The following is a 22,791-nucleotide window of genomic DNA, read 5'->3' as shown; positions in this document are numbered from 1 at the left end:
CCCTGGAGCTGTGAGGCAGTACTAACCACTGAGCCACCGTGCTGCCCCTAATTGCTTGACAATTGTCTAAAAGCAAAAACAAATACCAAAAATGCATCCAAATTCTGGTTTATATTAATGGAACTTAGTTTAAAATCAGTTTTGGAAGCTTTGATAATAATATAGCAAATTAACCTGGTAACATGATGCATTCGTTACAGTTTGACACTAGTAATTCTCCATGTGAACTTCCTATTTCAAATAGGAAGTTCCAATGGAAGCCAACACTTCTAAAAAGGGAAACAAGCAAAAATATTTTGCAATGTTTAACAATACTGAATCGTGTTTAACAATAACGAGAAGGGACAGGAAAAGACACCCTCCTCTGAATCGAATAGCATTTCTTTTGTAAAAGCAACTGAAATATAGGTTTTAACCATTGTAGTCTATAAATTAGCTGCTGACAAATTAATACTGCAGAGACTCACCACTTGGGCTCTCACCTCCTGTAGCACTGCTTTCCATCTTCACATTCCCAGGCTTGGGATCTTGTTTGCTTGAATTTTCATCATCTGCATCATCTTCACCCCACCAAGCAGGCTGTCCATATAAAGGGGTTCCACGGGCCATAGGTATAACAGATATGTCTACTGGATGTCAGGAAAAATGGAAACCCAAGGAGCATTAATTGTCACGTACCATGTCTATCAACAAAGTGCAGACCTGAATGTAAATAATTTACTAAACTTGCAGAAAAATAATTTGATGAACTTAATTGAAAGAACATTCAGCTTGAACCATAAAAAGCACACTTTCCTTTTGTGCTGATACTCTTTGTAAATAAACTCATCATAAGTTTAAAGCTATATTTACTAAATTTGTATTCATTCAGCTTTCATGAGGGCTGCTTTATACTTACTATAGTAGTACAAATCTCCTATGACACAAAATTCACAGTCCAATCACAGAAACTGATATTTGAGCTTGGGATATATTTTAAAGCATTTAACACTGGTTGAAGTCTATTCACATCGGTGTTGGCCACCTTGTGCAAATTGAGAACTATTACATCATTCAGCAGGCTGCTTACAGCCAAGAAGCTGAAATAGCTATCGGCAGCTGACTATTTATGAAACTGTAGATCACAACTACAGCAGCAGTTTTAAACCAAGTTTTTCTTCATTACTTCAAACATTCTGCTAGTTAAAATTAGGATCTAATGCTAATTATACAATTAAGCACAGTTGTAGCAAATAAAGGATAGAAGAGACAAAAAGCTTAAGTGGGAAAAAAACTGGAAAGCAACGCAAGCAAAGCAAGGATGTCCATGTACTTTGAAAGGCAAAGACTGATTTTGGGATAGTCAACATGGCTTTGTGCGTGGGAAATCATGTCTCACAAACTTGATAGAGTTTTTAAGGAAGTAACAAAGAAGATTGATGAGGGCAGAGCAGTAATTGTGATCTATATGGACTTCAGTGAGGCGTTCGACAAGGTTCCCCATGGAAGACTGATTAGCAAGGTTAGATCTCATGGAATACAGGGAGAACTAGCCATTTGGATACAGAACTGGCTTAAAGATAGAAGACAGAAGGTGGTGGTGGAGGGTTGTTTTTCAGACTGGAGGCCTGTGATCAGTGGAGTGCCACAAGGATCGGTGCTGGGCCCTCTACTTTTTGTCATTTACATAAATGATTTGGATGCGAGCATAAGAAGTGCAGTTAGTAAGTTTGCAGATGACACCAAAATTGGAGGTGCAGTGGACAGTGAAGAGGGTTACCTCAGATTACAACAGGACCTTGACCAGATGGGCCAATGGACAGAGAAGTGGCAGATGGAGTTTAATTCAGATAAATGCGAGGTGCTGCATTTTGGGAAATCAAATCTTAGCAGGACTTATATACTTAATGGTAAGGTCCTAGGGAGTGTTGCTGAACAAAGGGATCCTGGCGTGCAAGTTCATAACTCCTTGAAAGTGTAGTCGCAAGTAGATAGGATAGTGAAGGCGTTTGGTATGCTTTCCTTTATTGGTCAGAGTATTGAGTACAGGAGTTGGGAGGTCATGTTGCGGCTGTACAGGACATTGGTTAGGCCACTGTTGGAATGTTGCGTGCAATTCTGGTCTCCTTCCTATCGGAAAGATGTTGTGAAATTTGAAAGGGTTCAGAAACGATTTACAAGGATGTTGCCAGGGTTGGAGGATCTAAGCTACAGGGAGAGGCTGAACAGGCTGGGGCCGTTTTCCCTGGAGCGCCGGAGGCTGAGGGGTGACCTTATAGAGATTTACAAAATTATGAGGGGCAAGGATTGGATAAATAGACAAACTCTTTTCCCTGGGGTTGGGGAGTCCAGAACTAGAGGGCGTAGGTTTAGGGTGAGAGCGGAAAGATATAAAAGAGACCTAAGGGCAATTTTTTTCACGCAGAGGGTGGTACGTGTATGGAATGAGCTGCCAGAGGATGTGATGGAGACTGGTACAATTGCAACATTTAAGAGGCATTTGGATGGGTATATGAATAGGAAGGGTTGGAGGGATATGGGTCGGGTGCTGACAGGTGGGACTAGATTGGGTTGGAATATCTGGTCGGCATGGACGGGTTGGACCGAAGGGTCTGTTCCCATGCTGTACATCTCTAGGACTCTAAAAAAGGATATAAAATTTGACAAAGACCAACTGAAAACAAAAGCTAAAAGTTCATTGTAGAGCACTTCAATTTTATAAACATACCATTTGCTACAAAAGATCGTCAAACCAGCCGAAATTATTAAATAAAATATGCATAAGTTGGAGAAGCTGAATTTGCCCTTAGAGCACAGAAGGTTAAAAGGAAATTTGATTGGTTTTAAAATCATTTAAAAGCATTTTACGTATAGTTAATAAGAGAAACAGTTTCCAATGGTAGAAGGGTAGACAACCAGAAGCTAAAGGCTTGAGGTGACTGACAAAAGAACCAAAAGCAATATGAGAAAACTGGTTTTACTCAAATGGTCAGTTAAAATGTGGAGACCATTGCCCAACAGAATGGCTGCTATCCTGATATACAGTGACCTGGAAGGAACCAAGACAAAACTGAAGGAGAAAACTTTACAAGGATATGGCAAAAGTACACAAGTGGAAATAGAGTCATAGAATCATCAAGTTGTACAGCACGGAAAAGACCCTTCGGTTCAACTTGTCCACACCAACAAGATATCCCAATCCAATCTAGTCCCACCTGCAAGCACCCGGCCCATATTCCTCCAAACCCTTCCTATTCATATACTCATCTAAATGCCTTTTAAATGTTGCAATTGTACCAGCCTCCACCACATCCTCTGGCAGCTCATTCCATACACATACCACTCTCTGCATGAAAAGACCCCTTAGGTCTCTTTTATAGCTTTCTCCTCTCACCCTAAACAAATGCCCCCTAGTTCTGGACTCCACCACCTCAGGGAAAAGACTGTCTGTTTATCCTATCCATGTCCCTCTACTTTTGTAAACCTCTATTAAAGGTACCCCTCAGCCTCTGACGCTCCAGGTAAAACAGCCCCAGCCTGTTCAGCCTCTCCCCAAAGCTCAAATCTTCCAACCCTGGCAACATCCTTGTAAATCTTTTCTGAACCCTTTCAAGTTTCACAACATCTTTCTGATAGGAAGGAGACCAGAACAGCACGCAGTATTCCAACAGTGGCATAACCATTGTCCTGTACAGCCGCAACATGACCTCCCAACTCCGGTTCTCAATACTCTGACCAATAAAAGGAAAACATACCAACGCCTTTTTCACTATCTTATCTACCTGCGACTCTACTTTCAAGGAGCTATGAATTTGCATTCCAAGGTCTCTTTGTGCAGCAACACTACCTCGGACCTTACCATTAAGTGTGTAAGTCCTGCTAAGATTTGCTTTCCTAAAATGCAGCACCTCTCACTTATCGGAATTAAATTCCATCTGCCACTTCAGTCCATTGGCCCATCTGATCAAGATCCCATTGCAATCTGAGGCAAGCTTCTTTGCGGTCCACTACACCTCCAACTTTGGTGTCATCTGCAAACTTACTAACTGTACATCTTATACTCATATTCAAATTATTTATATAAATAATGAAAAGTAGTGGACCCAGCACCGATCCTTGTGGCACTCCACTGGTGACAAGCCTCCAGTTTGAAAAACAATCCTCCATCACCACCACCCTCTGTCTTCTACCTTTGAGCCAGTCCTGTATCCAAATGGCTAGTTCTCCCTGTATTCCATGAGATCTATTCTTGCTAACCAGTCTCCCATGGGGAACCTTGTCAAACGCCTTACTGAAATCCATATAAATCATATCCACTGTTCTGCCCCCATCAATTCTTTTTGTTACTTCTTCAAAAGACTATCAAGTTTGTGAGACATGATTTCCCATGCATAAAGTCATGTTGACTATCCCTAATCAGTCTTTGCCTCTCCAAATACATGTACACCCTGTCCCTCAGGATTCCCTCCAACCACTTGCCCACCACCGGAAATAACTACACAGATCCTTGAAAGGGGTGAGTAGACCCAATGGCCTGAATGATTTCCTTTCTGTGTGATAACAGTCTATGAAATAAATCACAATTCATAGACCTATAGTGTGAATGTCACTTTGCAGAGTGTTTAGAGATGCAGACACTAAACAATAGCAACAGCTTGGAAAAACACAGATCCGGACAAAACTTGAAGAGGTTGCTGCACATTTTTCAACTGTGTTTTGCACAGTTAGGGTTGACTTTGACATATTATATTTTTTGTCATTAAGCTGGAAGTTTGTATTTCATAATGCTTTGACCAGTGCCTTCAGCTAAACCTCCCATCGAACTAAACCAATAGTTATTGATATTTCATTAAGTATAATAAACAGAAAAATTACGTAAAACTACCCTTTAAATAAGCAAAATTATCCAAAGCCACTCGAGAAGAGACAGAAGACAAAACTTAACAGCCTCTGATTACTCATACAATAACCACATACTTAAACAATTATATTTGTACAACTTAGGTGCGAGGATATCAATAATTTCATACATATGTTTTCAGGCAATTTATGCAAGTTTAGCACATGGAACAAGTTTTTTTTAAATTGAATGAGAAGTACAATATTTTGTTGTGCAAAATTTAAAAATAATCAGCTTTAAAAGTCGTAAATTTTAAAGCTTTGATAACATCTGAGCATCAATGCTGTAATGTATAATGTATTCAGCTGTTTCTGATAGAAGAAACTTTAATTCAACCAAATTATTTTGCAAAATTCTACTACAGTAAATTTTGTAGATGGTTGAAATAAATATAAAGATGCATGCAACCTAAGTTATGAGTCCAAAAGTAGTAAAGAATGAAATTTATTCCTTGACTATTTATCATTTCAGTACATTATTTACAAGGTATTTTCTTATTCACTGATTTGTTTCTCCTGAAAAACAGGTGGTAACACAAGACAGTCAACTAAATGCATAAAGAGCCCTTCAATAAGGTACACTTCAGTATTAATGCAACAGATGATTTCAACACATTTTAATACAGCAATTTTTAAGTGAAAAATTATGTTTAGATGAAATTATTAAAAATAAAGATCATTCAATAACATTAAATAAATATTTAGCAAATTACCTGAAGTTTTATGCACCTCTGCATGAGCCATCACTTCAGTTTTGGCCTCAGAGTTATCTGGAGCTTCTGTTGATCCTTCAGCCTCTGAAGGTTTCTGTGGCAATTGTAACTGGCTTGTAAATTTCTCATGCTGTAAATAAGATTAGATTAGATTAGATTACTTCCAGTGTGGAAACAGGCCCTTAGGCCCAACAAGTCCACACCGACCTGCCGAAGCGCAACCCACCCAGACCCACTCCCCTACACTTACCCCTTCACCTAACACTATGGGCAATTTAGCATGGCCAGTTCACCTAACCTGCACATTTTTGGATTGTGGGAGGAAACCGGAGCACCCAGAGGAAACCCACGCAGACACGGTGAGAATGTGCAAACTCCACACAGTCAGTCGCCTGAGGCGAGAATTGCTAACCACTGTGCCACCATGCCGCCCACAAAATAAGATTCAATTGTCTCAAAACTCCACTGTAAGCATGCAGATGGTGTGCTTTCCGATAAGTACATAACATTCTGGCACCAAAAATGGCAAAGTATTTCATAATTTTATCATAACTGTTGCAGACAAAATGGAACAAATGGCATTATTCTGCACCATAACAATTTGATGACTGTGATATAATTTGACACAGGCAGCTTTCAGGCAAGCTTTACCAGTCTTACCTTCAGCGCTTCCTCTGGGACTCGTAATTCTCCTCTTGCTACAGTGAACAAATTGGTATGTAAGGCACATTAAGGAAGGAAAACAACAGCACTACAAACTAAAATACATTTAGCCACTGAAATGTAACTGTCAAATTTACTGATTGTTGCTAGTGAAGTAGTGACTGCAACGATTAACTGGAAATTAGTGGAAAGCCAAATGGTCTAATTCTGTTCCTACATCTTATGATCTTTAGGTTTAAAGTGTAGTTTCAAATCACTGATGCTCTGTCAAGTACAAGTTATATATCTAATATGCAATTATTAAATAACATGCAATAGTCTCAAGCATTGAACATGAGCTTCTTAAATGTGAGGTGTTCAGGAAAGGTAGAAACAAAGAGTTGAATTTTTGTTGTCACGATCCAATCCTTTGCTGGTAAATATGTAAACATGTCATGAGGGAAGAATCAGGTTCAGCTGTGATGACTTTCCAAAGTCAAATAATGTTGAATCATGAAGAACAAACAACTATGATTGAGGAGTCTATTGGCACACTATAGGATGCAAAACAGCTTCAAGAGAGGAGGGGAGAAAATTAAAAGTCAAAAGTAAAATCAAAACAAATTCTTCTTGCATACATTTAAAACCTATAAAATTATACCAGTTACATTTACCAGGATTAGTAATCAAGGAATAGTACTTAATGGAAACTAGATAAGTATGATCAGGAAGGAAAATTACAGTATGCCAAAATGGTATAAAAGAGGAGCAGGTGGCGATTTCTGTGCAGCATAAATGCTAGAGTAGTCAAGTTAAACTGATTGGCTTGTTTCTATGCTATAGACTCTTTGTAACTTTATTAACATTTTATTGTTTACTAACGAGATTACTTTTTTGGAAAGGATATCATATCCAAATCGAAGTTTATCATCTATCTTCAGAGTGATGTAGGTTTGTTCTGGTATTCGGGCTTCATTAATAAATGTCTGAAAACAAAAGGCACCAATCAGAATTTAATGAGCAATTCTCATATCATTCAACTAAAACTTTAATTGTATTGCTGTCTCCACAATTTTTTTTAAACTGCGGTTCTCTGAATCTATTCAATTTTAAGCATTAGATTTGCAAATCCTTTTAATTGGTTATGCAGTTTGTGTTACAAATGTCATAATTAAACCAATTCAAAACAAGGTGAAGCAAAGTGGTGTCAAAATCATTGACCAATAAGTAATCGTTTGTCACATACCCCATTTAGACTACCAAGATCCTTCACTTTGTGTTCATCTTCGGCAGAGTTATAGTTGATAACAGCATGCTGTTTGTCCACACTTCGGGACTGTAAAAGAAAACAATTTCCCACTTTTGTTTCACTCAGAGGGTAAATAAAAAGCACAAATGAGAAACAAAAGTTCATTCAACTGCCACCATGTGGAATCTTTTTCTCATTTAGTGTGTTTTTGAAGACTAATCAACCCTGGACTGAGGTCAAATTGCAAATATTGTATTATATTAACTTTACAGTTCCTGGTTTAAGTTACCTTCACTTGAAATACCACATTTCTGCAATTGACTTGCCAAAAGATTGGTTAATGGGTCATCAACTGCATTTACATCCATTCTGCCTCTTCACTGGATAACCTTAAAATTCTCAAAATCTGATTGTGACACCTTAACTTTTCCTTTTGCCTTCCAGTTTGGCATCCCTTAATATAAAGCACTTCGATTTTTTTTGCGTGCAACATGCATTACACAGGACCACCTACAGGGAACAGACCACTCAACTGCTCTGGAAGCTAGGATCTTGATTCAATCTTATTGAGTCAATATTGAGGAACATGCATTCCTATGACACATGAAGTGCAACCTTGACTTTGTTTCTTCTGAATTAATTCTGATTGCCCACAAGCTGTCTGGGATTATTTTTATCTACTGCACGTGATTAGATTCCCTGCAGTGTAGAAACAGGCCCTTCGGCCCAACAAGTCCACACCGACTCTCCGAAGAGTAACCCACCCAGACCCAATTTCCCTCTAATACACCCAACACTACGGGCAATTTAGCATGGCCAATTCACCTAACCTGTACATCTTTGGATTGTGGGAGGAAACCTGAGCACCCAGAGGAAACCCACGCAGACACGGGGAGAATGTGCAAACTCCACACAGACAGTCGCCAGAGGCTGGAATCGACCCTGGGTCCCTGTTGCTGAGGCAGCAGTGCTAACCACTGTGCCACCGTGCTGCCCACATAATGGAGGAATTTCACTAACAATACTGGAAAACTCGGCAACTCTTCTACCGGGAAGCCTTCAGAGATTAGAAGCTTTTCATAGCCTGCGGACTAAAACTGGGGCTTCATGTGCATTTGTAATTGAAAAGTTTGATAGTCAGTACAGGTCGGTCAAGCTTTTCATTTTAAAACGTTTTGAGCAATAACATCAAGCACTACTCAATCTGATAGCTAACTACAGTAGCCTACCTTATCATTCTTTCTGACCCTTTTGTTTTTGGGAGGCAAATTCAAGGCCCCTTTCCTTTGAATGCAACAATACATCCAAATAATTTGACATGAGTGCCTGCAGAGGCAGATATTTAAGAGGGTATTTCATAATGCACAGAATATATATATTCCAACAAGAAAGAAAAAGTCCAAGAGATAGACAAAAATGTTAAAGATCGTATTGAACTAAACAGAAAAAGCATATGATTATACAAAGACAGAAGCCAAGTCTAGAGTTTGGACAGAATGTAAAAAAAACAGTATAAATTACCAAAAAAAAAACAAGGGCAAAATTAAGTACAAAAGACAGTTATCCAGAAGTCCAACAAATAGGTAAAGTTTTGAAAAATGTTCAAAGACAAAGAATTAACAGGAAGCACTGGTCTTAGAGAGTGCACGAAAGACCAGACAATTGATAATGGAGAATAAAGGAATTGGTAGATACATTTAATAACTATTTTGCATCAGTCTTTACTAGAAAGGATGCCAGTAACATCCCAGAAGCAACAATAAATCATCAAGAAATTGAAAGGAGATAGAAAATTACAATCACCAAAGATATGGTATTGAGTAAATCATTGTATCGGCAGGCTGACAAGTGCCCAGATCCTGAGGAACCTCATTCCTGGGGCTTAAAGGAAACGGCAATGCGATAGTTGATGTATAGATTGAATGCAATGCGACAAAGTGGAAGGTTGAGCACGTTGATAGGAAATGCTCTTTTCTAAAGCTTCGGAAAACTGAAGCACAAAGTATCTTGGAAGCTCTAACGCAGGACTCGCTTAAGATTAACACGAAGGTTCAGTTGGCAGTTAGAAATGCAAATATGATGTTAACATTCATTTCAAGAGGGCTGAAATAAAACAGCAGAGATGTACTGCTGAGGCTGTATAAGACCATAAGACCATAAGACATAGGAGTGGAAGTAAGGCCATTCGGCCCATCGAGTCCACTCCGCCATTCAATCATGGCTGATGCGCATTTCAGCTCCACTTGCCAGCGTTCTCCCCGTAGCCCTTAATTCCTCTAGACAACAAGAACCTATCAATCTCGGCCTTGAAGACATTTAGCGTCCCGGCTTCCACTGCACTCCGTGGCAATGAATTCCACAGGCCCACCACTCTCTGGCTGAAGAAATGTCTCCGCATTTCCGTTCTGAAATGACCCCCTCTAATTCTAAGGCTGTGTCCACGGGTCCTTGTCTCCTCGCCTAACAGAAACAATTTTCTAGCATCCACCTTTTCAAAGCCATGTATTATTTTGTACGTCTCTATTAGATCTCCCCTTAATCTTCTAAACTCCAACGAATACAATCCCAGTATCCTCAGCCGTTCCTCATATGCTAGACCTGTCATTCCAGGGATCATCCGTGTGAATCTCCGCTGGACACGTTCCAGTGCCAGTATGTCCTTCCTGAGGTGTGGGGACCAAAACTGGACACAGTACTCCAAATGGGGCCTAACCAGAGCTTTATAAAGTCTTAGTAGTACATCTCTGCTTTTATATTCCAACCCTCTTGAGATAAGAGACAACATTGCATTCGCTTTCTTAATCACAGACTCAACCTGCATGTTTACCTTTAGAGAATCCTCGACTAGCACTCCCAGATCCCTTTGTGCTTTGGCTTTATTAAGTTTCTCACCATTTAGAAAGTAGTCCATTCCTATATTCTTTTTGCCAAAGTGCAAGACCTCGCACTTGCTCACGTTAAATTCCATCAGCCATTTCCTGGACCACTCTCCCAACCTGTCTAGATCCTTCTGTAGCCTCCCCACTTCCTCAGTACTACCTGCCTGTCTACCTAACTTTGTATCATCGGCAAACTTCGCTAGAATGCCCCCGGTTCCCTCATCCAAATCATTAATATATAATGCGAACAGCTGTGGCCCCAGCACCGAACCCTGCGGGACACCGCTCGTCACCGGCTGCCATTCTGAAAAAGAACCTTTTATCCCAACTCTCTGCCTTCTGTTAGATAGCCAATCCTCAATCCATCCCAGCAGCTCACCTCGAACACCATGGGCCCTCACCTTGCTCAGCAGTCTCCCGTGTGGCACCTTATCAAAGGCCTTTTGAAAGTCCAGATAGACCACATCCACTGGGTTCCCCTGATCTAACCTACTTGTTACCTCTTCAAAAAATTCCAACAGGTTTGTCAGGCATGACCTCCCTTTACTAAATCCATGTTGACTTGTTCTAATCAGACTCTGCTCTTCCAAGAATTTAGAAACCTCATCCTTAATGATGGATTCTAGAATTTTACCAACAACCGAGGTTAAGCTGATTGGCCTATAATTTTCCATCTTTTGCCTTGATCCTTTCTTGAACAAGGGGGTTACTACAGCCATCTTCCAATCGTCCGGGACCTTTCCTGACTCCAGTGACTCTTGAAAGATCTCAACCAATGCCTCTGCTATTTCCTCAGCAACCTCTCTCAGAACTCTAGGGTGTATCCCATCGGGGCCAGGAGATTTATCAATTTTAAGACTTTTTAACTTTTCTAGCACTATCTCTTTCGTAATGGCAACCATACTCAACTCAGCCCCGTGACACCCTTTAATTTTTGGGATATTACTCCTGTCTTCCACTGTGAAAACTGACGCAAAGTACTTGTTAAGTTCTCCTGCTATTTCCTTATCTCCCATCACTAGGCTCCCTGCATCAGTTTGAAGTGGCCCAATGTCTACTTTTGCCTGTCGTTTGTTTCTTATGTACTGAAAGAAACTTTTACTATTATTTCTAATATTACTGGCTAGCCTACCTTCATATTTGATCCTCTCATTTCTTATTACACTCTTTGTTATCCTCTGTTGGCTTTTGTATCCTTCCCAATCTTCTGATTTCCCACTGTTCTTAGCCACTTTATAGGATCTCTCTTTTTCTTTAATACATTTCCTGACTTCCTTTGTCAGCCAAGGTTGTCTAATCCCTCCCCGGTTAATCTTTCTTTTCTTGGGAATGAACCTCTGTACAGTGTCCTCAATTATACCTACAAACTCCTGCCATTTTTGCTCTAGTGTCTTCCCGGTTAGCCTCTGCTTCCAGTCTATTTTAGTCAGTTCCTCTCTCATGCCCTCATAATTACCTTTATTCAACTGTAACACCATTACATCAGATTTCGCCTTCTCCCTTTCAAACTCCAGACTGAACTCTACCATATTATGGTCGCTACTTCCTAAGGGTTCCCTTACTTTAAGATCTTTTATAGAGTCTGGTTCATTGCAAAGCACTAGGTCCAGAATAGCCTGCTCTCTTGTGGGCTCCATGACTAGCTGTTCCAAAAAGCCATCCTGTAAGCATTCCATGAATTCCCTTTCTTTAGATCCACTAGCAACATTATTTACCCAGTCCACCTGCATATTGAAGTCACCCATGATCAATGTAACCTTGCCTTTCTGACATGCCTTCTCTATTTCCCGGTACATGTTGCGTCCCTGGTCCTGACCACTGTTAGGAGGTCTGTACACAACTCCAATTATGGTTTTTTTGCCTTTGTGGTTCCTCAATTCCACCCACACAGACTCCACATCATCCGACGCTATGTCATTCAATACCATAGATTTAATTTTGTTCTTAACTAACAAGGCAACTCCACCCCCTCTGCCCACCTCTCTGTCTTTTCGATAAGTCGAAAAACCATGGAGGTTTAACTGCCAGTCCTGACCCCCCTGTAACCAAGTCTCTGTGATGCCTACTACATCATAATCATTCACTATTATCTGTGCCATTAATTCATCGGCTTTGTTATGAATGCTACGAGCATTCAGGTAAAGTGCCTTAATGCTAACTTCCTTATTAGAGATGTTGTAAGTCATATGTCCTAAGTTATCCTTGCTTTTTTCTGCATTCTCAGTCTGCCTCAATTTTAAATCCGCCTGGAAACATGCTATCCTGCTGCTTATCTTTCCATTTACCTCCATACTCTGGTCAGACCACATTTTGAATATCAAGAGCAATTTTGGGCCCCCATAACTAAGGAAGGATGCACTGGCTTTGGATGAGGCTCAGAAGAGGCTTACAAGAATGATCCTGGGAATGCAGAGCTTATGAAAAAAAAAATGCCTGAGATCTCGGAGTCTGTACTTAGGAGTTTAAAAGGATAAGGAGGTGAATCTCTGTCCAAGTCCCCAAAGAATCATTTCAAGTCAGTCAGAGATTCACATGCATTTTCTCTCACCCAAATTTATTGCATGAGTTGCACCTTATGTGGAATCCTCTACATTGAAGAGACCGAACACAAACTTGGGAACCAGATCAGGGAACATTTATGGTCTGTACGTTTCAATCAATCCCACCTTCCAGTTGCTAGCCATTTCAACTCCCCATTGTACACCATGAAGGCATGTCCATCGTGGGCCTCCTCTGTAGACATCACAAGGCCACACACAAACTGGAGGAAGAACACATCTCTGCCTTAAGACCATGAGGCCTTAACATTGAATTCACCAACTTCCAAATCTCCCCATGGCCTACTTCATCTTCGGCCCAGCCTTCCCTCTCCAACCCCTTAACCTGAGCCTACCTGTCGATCTTCCTCTCTACATATCCACTCCACCCTTTCCCTGACCAATCACAGCACCTACCTGCATCCACCTACCCATCCCACCCACTTTTCCCCCAACCCTCTCCCTCTATTTCTCAGCCTCGTCCCCTCCTCCAGCCCTGATAAAAGGTTTCAGTTAGAAACAGACTCCCCTTCACCCCTGATGTTGCTTAAACTGCTGTGCTTTTTCTAGCTACATTCTTTATCCACTCTGACTCTCCAGCATCTGCAGTCATTATCATCCCCAGGGGTGAATTTGATGAAAAAAAACTTACAGAACAGAGGGGCCTGGATAGAGTGGAAGTGAGGAAATGTTCCACTATGAGACACTAAGATCTGAAGGCACAGCCTTGGACTGAAGGAACAAACTTTACAACTGAGATCAGGAGGAATCAAAGGGCAGTTAATCTATAGAACTCATTGCCACTGAAGGCTGTGGAAGCCAAATCATTGAGTTTATTTAAGACAGGGACAAAGACTTGATTGGTAAGGGGATCAAAGGTTATAGGGAGAAGGCAGGAGAATGTGTTGAGAAATATATCAACCATGATCAAATGGCAGAGCAGATTCAATAGGAGCAGATTTAGGCCATTTGGTTTATGTCCTATGATCTTATGGTGTCAGCTTTATTTTCCAAAACTCCACTGACTCAGCAATGGACCCATTAGATCGAAATACAAATGTAATTCTTTTATTCAGAAAGGGGAAACTCCAGGTCAGTTAGCTTAACACCAATCATAGAGTCATACAGCAGAGAAAGAGAGGACCTTTGGTCCAACCAGTCCTAACCAAACAGTTTAGTTCTACCTGCCTGCTCCTAGCCCATATCCCTCTATTCATGTACAAGGGAAAATACCAGAAGCTATGATTAAACAACTTAAAGCAGGACACTTGGGTAAGTTCATTGTATTCAGGCAAAGGCAAGAAGTGTTTGAGAAGGGGAACATCCTGTTTGGCCAATCATTTAGAGCTCTTTGAACAGATAACATTGACTGTGGAAAAATGAGAACCTTTGGATATATGGTACTGCAATTTCCAAAGAGCACCTGAAGTGTTACATCAAAATGTTATTACAGAAAATAAAAAAACTCAGGCCACAAGCATATTGTTCAGGGCAGTCTAAAAACTGCTGTAAATTAGGAAAGAGTATATATTTAAATAAGCAGCTTTACTTGGATTTAACTGAGAAAGATCGGGCCAAGATAATTAAGTAACAAACATAACATAATGGAAGCAATGTTAAAAATTAAAGAATGATCTCCAAAGACTTAATGTAAAAACTTTGCATTGCAACAAGTGTGTTTAGAGTGAAATAAGGTCCCCACATATTTAATTTTCTTTAAAAGGGAGTAACTAGCAAGCTTAGTTGAAATGGAAATCATGACACCACAGCACGACCCTGATATGATCCTTCTATACTACGTGGGAAATCATGAACATTTCCAGTGTCCACGTGCTCAGATGCAGCTACTGGCTCATAACATTTTTTTTGGTGCTGGAGCTGCAGGTAAATTTACTGTGGAACATCCACGATGCGAAGACTGTTCTGGACAACAGAATGAGGCGGTCACGATAAAAAGATACAAAGGGGGATGGGTGACCACAAGGCAGACTACAGGAAGGCTGGAGCAACCTATGGTTACATGCAACTGTTTTTATTGGGTTGGGGGAGAAGATGAGGAGGATGATGAGGATGAGGATGAGGAGGACACGATGACGACAACCACCATGGCTGCAGGATCTTTCCCTATGCTTTTGCCCCATACATGAGCTGCTACCATACACTACCCATTGTTAGCTGCTAATAATTTTGATTTGATTAGATTTGTTACTGTTGCACATACTTAGATACAGTAAAAGGTTTTGTTGTGTGTGCAGCACAGGCATATCATACCAAACCAAACAGTTCATAAAGGGGATAGAACAGAGTGAGCAATTTCAATGTTACGGCTGCAGAGAAGGGATACAAAAAACAAGATCAACATTAGGTTTGCCATTTGAGCGGTCCATTCAGAAGTCTAATGACAGTGGGGAAGAAGCTGTTCTTGAACTAGTTGTACGTGTATTTAATCTTGTGCATTTTCTGCCAAATGGAAGTGGTTGAAAGACCTTATAACTCAAGTCCAAGGGATCTTTGTCATGCTGGCTTGTGAAGGCAGCCGAAGTGTAGATGTAAGATTGGCTTTCATGATGGACTGGACCGTGTTCACAACTCTCTGTAGTTTCTTATGGGCCTGGGCTGCCATCCTAATCCACAATACATCTGGAATAGCACATTTTCTATGGTGCATCAAAAAGAGTTGGCAGTGTCCTTATGAACATGCAGAACTTTCTTCGCCTCCTGAGGGAATAGAGGCATTGTTCTGCTTTCTTGACCATCGCATCAACATGGGTGGTCCAGGACGATTATTGATGATCGCCACTCCTAAGAACTTGATGCTCCCGACCATCTCCACCTTAACTCCATTGATATAGATAGCAGTGTGCCCTTCATGTCATTATGTGAAATCAATGACCAGCTCTTTAGTTTTGCTGACGTTGAGGGAAAGATTGCTATCTTTATACCATGCCACCAAGCCCTCTCTCTTTCCTATATTCTGCCTTGTCATTGTTTGAGATCCAGTCTATAACAGCGGTTTCATGAGCAAGCTTGTAAGTAGAGTTAGGATGAAATTTGGTCAGAGTGTTATGAAGGTGTAGAGGTACACTATACATTTAAGAGAGTTGAAAGATTAACAAGACTGACAAAATACAGAGTTCTGAACAATGTAACACTTGGTCAAAATTAATAGGAGCAGATGGATTGCCATGAAACAAAAACAAATACAAATTTGGCCAGTTTAAATTATGCCCCAAGATACCAAACTCCAATCAAATTTGAATTTAGTATTTTTCTAGTATCAAAACCAATGAAACAATTCGATATTTTGGGGTACAAAATCAGACATTTTGAACAGTTATGGGGATAACTGCCATGGACCAGCAAATATAGACTGCCAGCTGAAGGGCTCTCTAAAAGGTACCTGTCTATGAGGAACGTGCAGTAGAACATCAAGGCTGACCTGGAGAGAGAATCTACAAAAGAGAATTGACAAAGCTGACTGGTTTTTTACATCTTAAATTGGGATTATTGTTTTTATAAAACTTGGACTAGTATTGTACAGTAGAAGGTAAAAGGTTTTAATATTCTCAGTTGGACTTAAAGAATAAAGTTGTTCATATTTACTTTAAATAGTGACCTCCGGGATAGCTCTTTTCTTCTCAAATTTTAACAGATTGCAGCATGAGGTGAGCTTCTCTGTGTGGCTGGATTAAATTTGCAAAGGCGTTTACCTTGTGTCATAATAGTAGTCATAAATGCACAGGGAGTACAGTGAGGCATTGAGTACGCAGCCTTGCAGTGTTGAGGATGGTCGTGGAAGAGGTGCTGTTACCTATCCTCATTGATTGCAGTCTGTGGGTCAGGAAGTTGAGGATTATGTTGCAGAGGGCATACCAGAGGTCTCAGAGTTTGGAGGTTAGTTACAGTGTTGAAGGCAGAGCTATTGCTGCTAAGTAGAAGCCTGATGTAGATATCCTTTATCCAAAAGTTCCAGGGATGAGTGTAGGGCTAGGTAGATGGGGTCTGCTGTAGACCTGTTGCGACATAATGAGAACTTCAAGGGGTTAAGGCAGGCTGGGAGGCTAGAGTTGACATAAGCCATCACTAACCTCTCGAAGCACTTCGTAATTATGGAGGTCAGAGCCACTGGGTGGTAGTCATTGAGGCACACTGAATGAGTTTTCTTTAGCACCGAGATGATGATGGTCTTCTTCAAACAGGTGTGGACTTCAGATTGTACGAAGGAGAGATCGAAGAAGTCAGTGAATACTCCTACCAGCTGGTTCGCGCAGGATTTCGGGATTCCCCCTCATAAATCACTTTCCTTGAGTTCACTCTCAAGAAGGCTGATTTGATACTCTGGAATGGCGACTGAGGGAACAGGTGTATCAGAGACTGTCAGGGCAGGTGATACCTGAAATTAATATTGCCCCAGGAGCCACTATTAGTTCTCCAAGACTTTTGTTTAATCTCTCTTTGTCCTTTATCTCCATGCATAGTCTACTCTCCTCCCACTATCCCCATCTTCTGCATATAAACAATACTTTTCCTTGCTACCACCAGTTCTGAAGAAGGGTCACTGGACCTGAAACATCAACTCCAATTTCTCTCCACAGATGCTGCCAGACCTGCTAAGATTTTCCAGCAATTTCTGTTTTTGTTTCAGATTTCTACCATCCACACTTCTCTCATTTCCTCATTAGGATAGTATGTTGCCTCCTTGGTACCAAGGTCAAAGATGTCAGGGTTACTACCAGTCACAAGCCAATGAAAGTAGAAATAACAGGGTATAACAGATCTACAGGTGGCTGGAGAAGTGGTGTAAGAAGAGGTATTCAGATTCCTGGTAACTGGTTCTGGGCTGTGCGTATATTGGTAAAGGCATGTGCGGTGTCTATGCAATGGGTAGAGTGGTGGGAACCTGACCAGGGACAAATGAAAACAAACAAAAGGCTGAATGATAAGCAGCAAAAAAATGGAAACAAGACAAAAATGTAAAGAAAAACAAATGGGCCACAATGCAAAAAAAAAGTTAAAAACACAAGTTGAAAGGCTGTGTCTTAATGCATGGAACATTTGCAGTAACTGATAAGTTAGCAGCACAAATGGATATAATACAGTTGCAATTCAAGGGACATTGCTGCAGGGTGACCAAAAATTAGAACAAAGCATTCATTACTTAGGAAGGACAGACAAAAAGGGAATGGAGGAGGGGAGCATTGTTAGCAAAGGACAAATTCTTGTAATAGTGAGAAACATACTGATTCAGAAAATCATAATATGAAACCTGTATATTGGGAAATTAAATAACCAAGGGGCAGAAAATGTTGTCGTGGGGGTTGTTTTTAGGTTCCCAGACAGTAGTGGAGATCAAGGGCAGGAATTAAACAAAGAACAAAACACGCATGTATTAAAACTACAACTGTAATCATGGGTTTCTTTAAGCAAAGCATTTTTTAAAAAAGTAGACGTTTCAGCCCTTCAAGCCTGTTGCACCATTCAATATGGTGATGGTTGATCATCCAATGTGGTACCCTGTTCCTGCTTCCTCCCCATACCCTTTCATCTCTTTAGCCCTATGAATACCTAAATTTTTGAAACCATTTTCTGTGGCTGAGAATTCCACAGGATTACCATTTTCTGGGTGAACAAGTTTCTCATCTCAGTCCTAAATAACATATCCTGCATCCTTGCTTCAGGACGTCCTGGTCATTGGGAACACTCTCCTTGTGTTCCCAATATCTAGCTCTGTTAGAATTTAACAGGTGTCTATGAGATCTCTTTTTCTTCTAAATTCTAATGAATGTAATCCTAACCAATCCATCCCAGGAATCGGTCTGGTAACCTTCACTGCACTCCCTCCAAATCCTTCTTCAGACAAGGAAGCCAAAACTGTACATTAAACCACTGGTATAGTCTCACCAAGGCCCTTCAAGTGCAGCAAACTATCCCTGCGTCTTACTCAAATCCTCACTATGAAGGCCAACAGACAACTTGCCTTCTTCACCCCAACTGCACCTACATGCTTACTTCCAGTGACTGACGTAAACAAACACCCAGGTCTCATTAAACCTTCCCTTTTTCCAGTCTACCACCATTCAGATCATCTACCATCCTGTTTTTGCTACCAAAATGGATAACTTCACATTTATCCACATTACACTTCACCTATCATGCATTTGCCCACTTACTGAATTTATCCACATCATACTGAAGCATCTCTACATCCTTCTCACATTTCAACCTCCCACCTGCCTAGTTTCATGTGCAAACTTGGAGATATGATTTATAGTTCTCTCATCTAAATCATTAATATATGATGCAAATAGCTGGTGTCCAAGCACTGACTCTCATGGTACCCCACTAGTCACTATCTGTCACTTGGAAAAAGACCTGTTTATTCCAACTGCTTCCTGTATACCAACCAATTTTCTATCCAGCTCTAAACTATGCACTGTAATTTTACATGCTAACCTCTTGTGACTTTACCAAAAGTCTTCACCAAATCCAAGTAAAGCACATCCAGTTGCTCCCCTTTATCAACTCCATAAGTTGCACTTTCAAAAAGGTCCAGATGTCTAGCTTGATTCCCCTTTCATAAATCCATGCTGACTGACTGATCGGTCACTGTTTACCAAGATGTGGAGGAGCCAGTGTTGGACTAGGGTGGACAAAGTTAAAATCAGAACACCAGGTTACAGTCCAACAGGTTTCTTTGGAAGCACTAGATGAAGATGCAGCACTCCAAAAGCAAGTTGCTATGGAGAAGAACCATAAGACACAGAATTTATAGCAAGTGATTAGTGTCAGGACCACAAGATACAGAATTTATAGCATGACACTGTAATCACATGCTGAAAATTCAACTGGAACCTCCTTAATGCAGATGGTTTGATGGAGCAGTTTTCGTCAGGTGTGTTCAGGAGGGTATCCTTATTCAGTATGTAGACAGGCCGACGAGGGGAGAGGCCACTTTGGATTTGGTGTTTGACAATGAACCACGACAGGTGTCAGATCTCGCACTTTGGTGATAGTGATCACAACTGCCTCACATTTTCCATGGTCTTGGAGAGGGAAAGGAGCAGTTATCAAGGGAAGATATTTAATTGGGGAAAAGGGAATTATGATGCTATCAGACAGAAGTTGGGAAGTACAGACTGGGAGCAATTGTTCCACAGAGAGGGCACAGCAGACATTCGGAGACCGTTTAAAGGAGCAGTTGTTGCGAGTGATGCATGAATCTGTTACTCAGACAGGTAAGGAGGAGTAAGATTAAGGAACCTTGGATGACGAGAACAGAGGAGCTCCTCGTCAAAAGGAAGAAGGCAGCTTACATAATGTCGAGGAAGCAAGGATTAGCACAGCTTTAGAGGATTACAGGCTAGCTAGAAAGGAGCTCCAAAATGGACTGAGGACAGCCAGGAGGGGACATGAGAAAGGCTTGGCAGGAAGGATTAGGGAGAAACCAAAGGCATTTTCCTCACACATGAGGATAAGAGAGTAATCAGGGAGAAGGTAGAGCCGATCAGGGATAGCGCAGGGTACGTGTGCATGGAATCTGAGCAGATAGGGCAAGCCCGAAGTGAGTATTTTGCTTCAGCTTTCACGAAGGAAAGGGACCTTGTTGTGAATGAGAACTTTGAGGAGCTGGGATACGGGCTTGAATAGATCAAGATTGATGAAGTTCATGTGCTGGAAATTTTGGCAAACGTTACGATTGATAAGTCACAGGAACAGGCCAGATTTATCCTAGACTGCTCCAGGAAATGAGAAAGGAGGTTGCTAAGCTGCTGGCGAAGTTCTTTGCTTCTTCACTCTCCACAGGAGTTGTACTAGAGGATTGGAAGGAGGTGAATGTTGTTCCTCTTTTCAAGAAGGGTAATAGGGAAATCCTTGGTGTGCAATTACAGACTACTCAGTCTTACGTCTGTAAGGCTTTGGAAAGAATTCTGAAGGATAGGATTTATTTGGAAAAGCATAGTATGACTAAAGGCAGTCAGCATGGCTTTGAGGGGGGCAGGTCATGTCTCTCAAATTTTACTGAGTTCTTTGAGAAGGTGACAAGACAGGTCAATGAAGGTCAAGCAATGGATGTGGTGCATTCGGACTTCAGCAAGGCATTTGATAAGGTTCCCCATGGTAGGCTCATTCATAAAATCAGGAGATATGGGATACAGGGAGATCTGGCTGCCTGGATTCAGACTTGGTTGGCTGACAAAAGGCAGAGAGTGGTTGCAGATGGAAAGTATTAGATTAGATTACTTACAGTGTGGAAACAGGCCCTTCAGCCCAACAAGTCCACACCGCCCCGCCGAAGCGCAACCCACCCATACCCCTACATCTACCCCTTACCTAACACTACGGGCAATTTAGCATGGTCAATTCACCTAACCTGCACATCTTTGGACTGTGGGAGGAAACCGGAGCACCCGGAGGAAACCCACGCAGACACGGGGAGAATGTGCAAACTCCACACAGTCAGTCGCCTGAGGCAGGAATTGAACCCAGGTCTCTGGCGCTGTGAGGCAGCAGTGCTAACCACTGTGCCACCGTTCTGCCTGGAGGTCAGTGTTGAGTAGTGTCCTGCAGGGCTCTGGTCTTTGTAATTTTTATAAATGACTTGAATGAGGAGGTTGAGGGGTGGCTTAATAAATTTACAGATGACACAAAAATTCGAGGTGCCGTTGATAGTAGCAAGGACTATTGCAGGCTGCAGTGCGACATTGACAGGATGCAGAGCTGGGCTGAGAAATGGCAGATGGAGTCCAACCTGGATAAATGCAAAGTCATGCATTTTGGAAGGTCGAACTCAAATGCCAAATATAGGATTAAAGACAGAATTCTTGGAGGAACAGAGGGATCTTGGTTTGCAAGTACATAGATCCCTCCAAGTTGCCACCCAAGTGAATAGGGTTGTTAAGAAAGCATATGGTATTTTGGCTTTCATTAACAGGGGGATCGAGTTTAAGAGCCACAAGATTTTGCTGCAGCTCTACAAGTCCCTGGTGAGACCACACTTGGAATATTGTGTCCAGTTCTGGTCACCCTACTATAGGGTAGATACAAAGGCTTTGGAGAAAGTGCAAAGAAGGTTTACTGGGATGCTGCCTGGACTGGAGGGCTTGCCTTATGAAGAGAGGTTGACTAAGCTCAGACTTTCCTCTTTGGAGAGGAGGCAGAGAGGTGACCCGATTGAGTCAATAGCCAGAGACTTTTCCGTAGGGCAGGATTGACTGGCACGAGAGGTCATAGTCTTAAGATTTTAGGAGAAAGGTATAGAGGGGACTTCAGAGTAAGGTTCTTTACGCAGAGATTTGTGAATGCATGGAATGCTTTACCAGTGATGATGGTGGAACCAGAGTCATTAGGGACATTGAGCAACTGCTGGACATGCACATGGATAACAGTGAATCGAGGGGTGTGTAGATTAAGTTATTTTACTTTACATTAGGATTACTTCTCTGCACAACATCCTGGGCCAAAAGGCCTGTTCTGTGCTTTACATTTCTATGTTCTAAAACTCTGAGCCCCAGATGAGAGGCATTGAATCGATTAACAAATAATCAATTATCCCAATGAAATAGTGCCTGCCCATCTCGTTCGGATAATCGGAGGTTCCCCTATATACCAGTGCAATTCCAGTCAGTTCTATTCAGATCACAGAATTATCTGTTTGCCAGTGTTGCACGTCATGATTGAACATTGACACTCTTTCACTGTGACGCTGCTGACCTCAGACAAGGCAGAACTTCAGCACAAAGGTTTTACTGAACAAGAAGCTTGCCAGACAGCATTTAAGCACCTAACTGATGCTTGATTTAGCAAATTCTCTCACTGGTATGATAGGAAGTTAAAACTGTTTGAAGATGCCTGCCCCAACACTTAGTGCACAGAAACCCTGGTCCAGGTGTTTG

At 41.3% G+C, this 22,791-nt stretch overlaps 1 protein-coding gene across 18 annotated transcripts in view; it reads right to left on the bottom strand.

The window, feature by feature from the left end:
* Positions 1-22,791, bottom strand: part of cep170aa (centrosomal protein 170Aa) — a 164,901-nt gene that overhangs the window by 97,343 nt on the left and 44,767 nt on the right. For 15 of the 18 annotated variants that reach the window (XM_072580474.1, XM_072580483.1, XM_072580480.1 and 12 more), the window contains 5 exons: positions 7,480-7,569; positions 7,141-7,219; positions 6,252-6,310; positions 5,592-5,721; positions 468-629 (listed from right to left, as the gene is read on the bottom strand). In XM_072580474.1, the coding sequence (XP_072436575.1) occupies positions 468-629; positions 5,592-5,721; positions 6,252-6,310; positions 7,141-7,219; positions 7,480-7,569 (520 nt within the window). The remainder of the gene's footprint in view (positions 1-467; positions 630-5,591; positions 5,722-6,251; positions 6,311-7,140; positions 7,220-7,479; positions 7,570-22,791) is intronic. The other 3 variants (XM_072580479.1, XM_072580488.1, XM_072580477.1) reach the window with 2 other exon arrangements.

This window comes from Chiloscyllium punctatum, chromosome 11 (genome assembly GCF_047496795.1).
Source record: "Chiloscyllium punctatum isolate Juve2018m chromosome 11, sChiPun1.3, whole genome shotgun sequence".
Classification (NCBI taxonomy): domain Eukaryota; kingdom Metazoa; phylum Chordata; class Chondrichthyes; order Orectolobiformes; family Hemiscylliidae; genus Chiloscyllium; species Chiloscyllium punctatum.
Note: the sequence above shows the minus strand (reverse complement) of the source record. Positions and strands in the feature narration are given on the sequence as shown.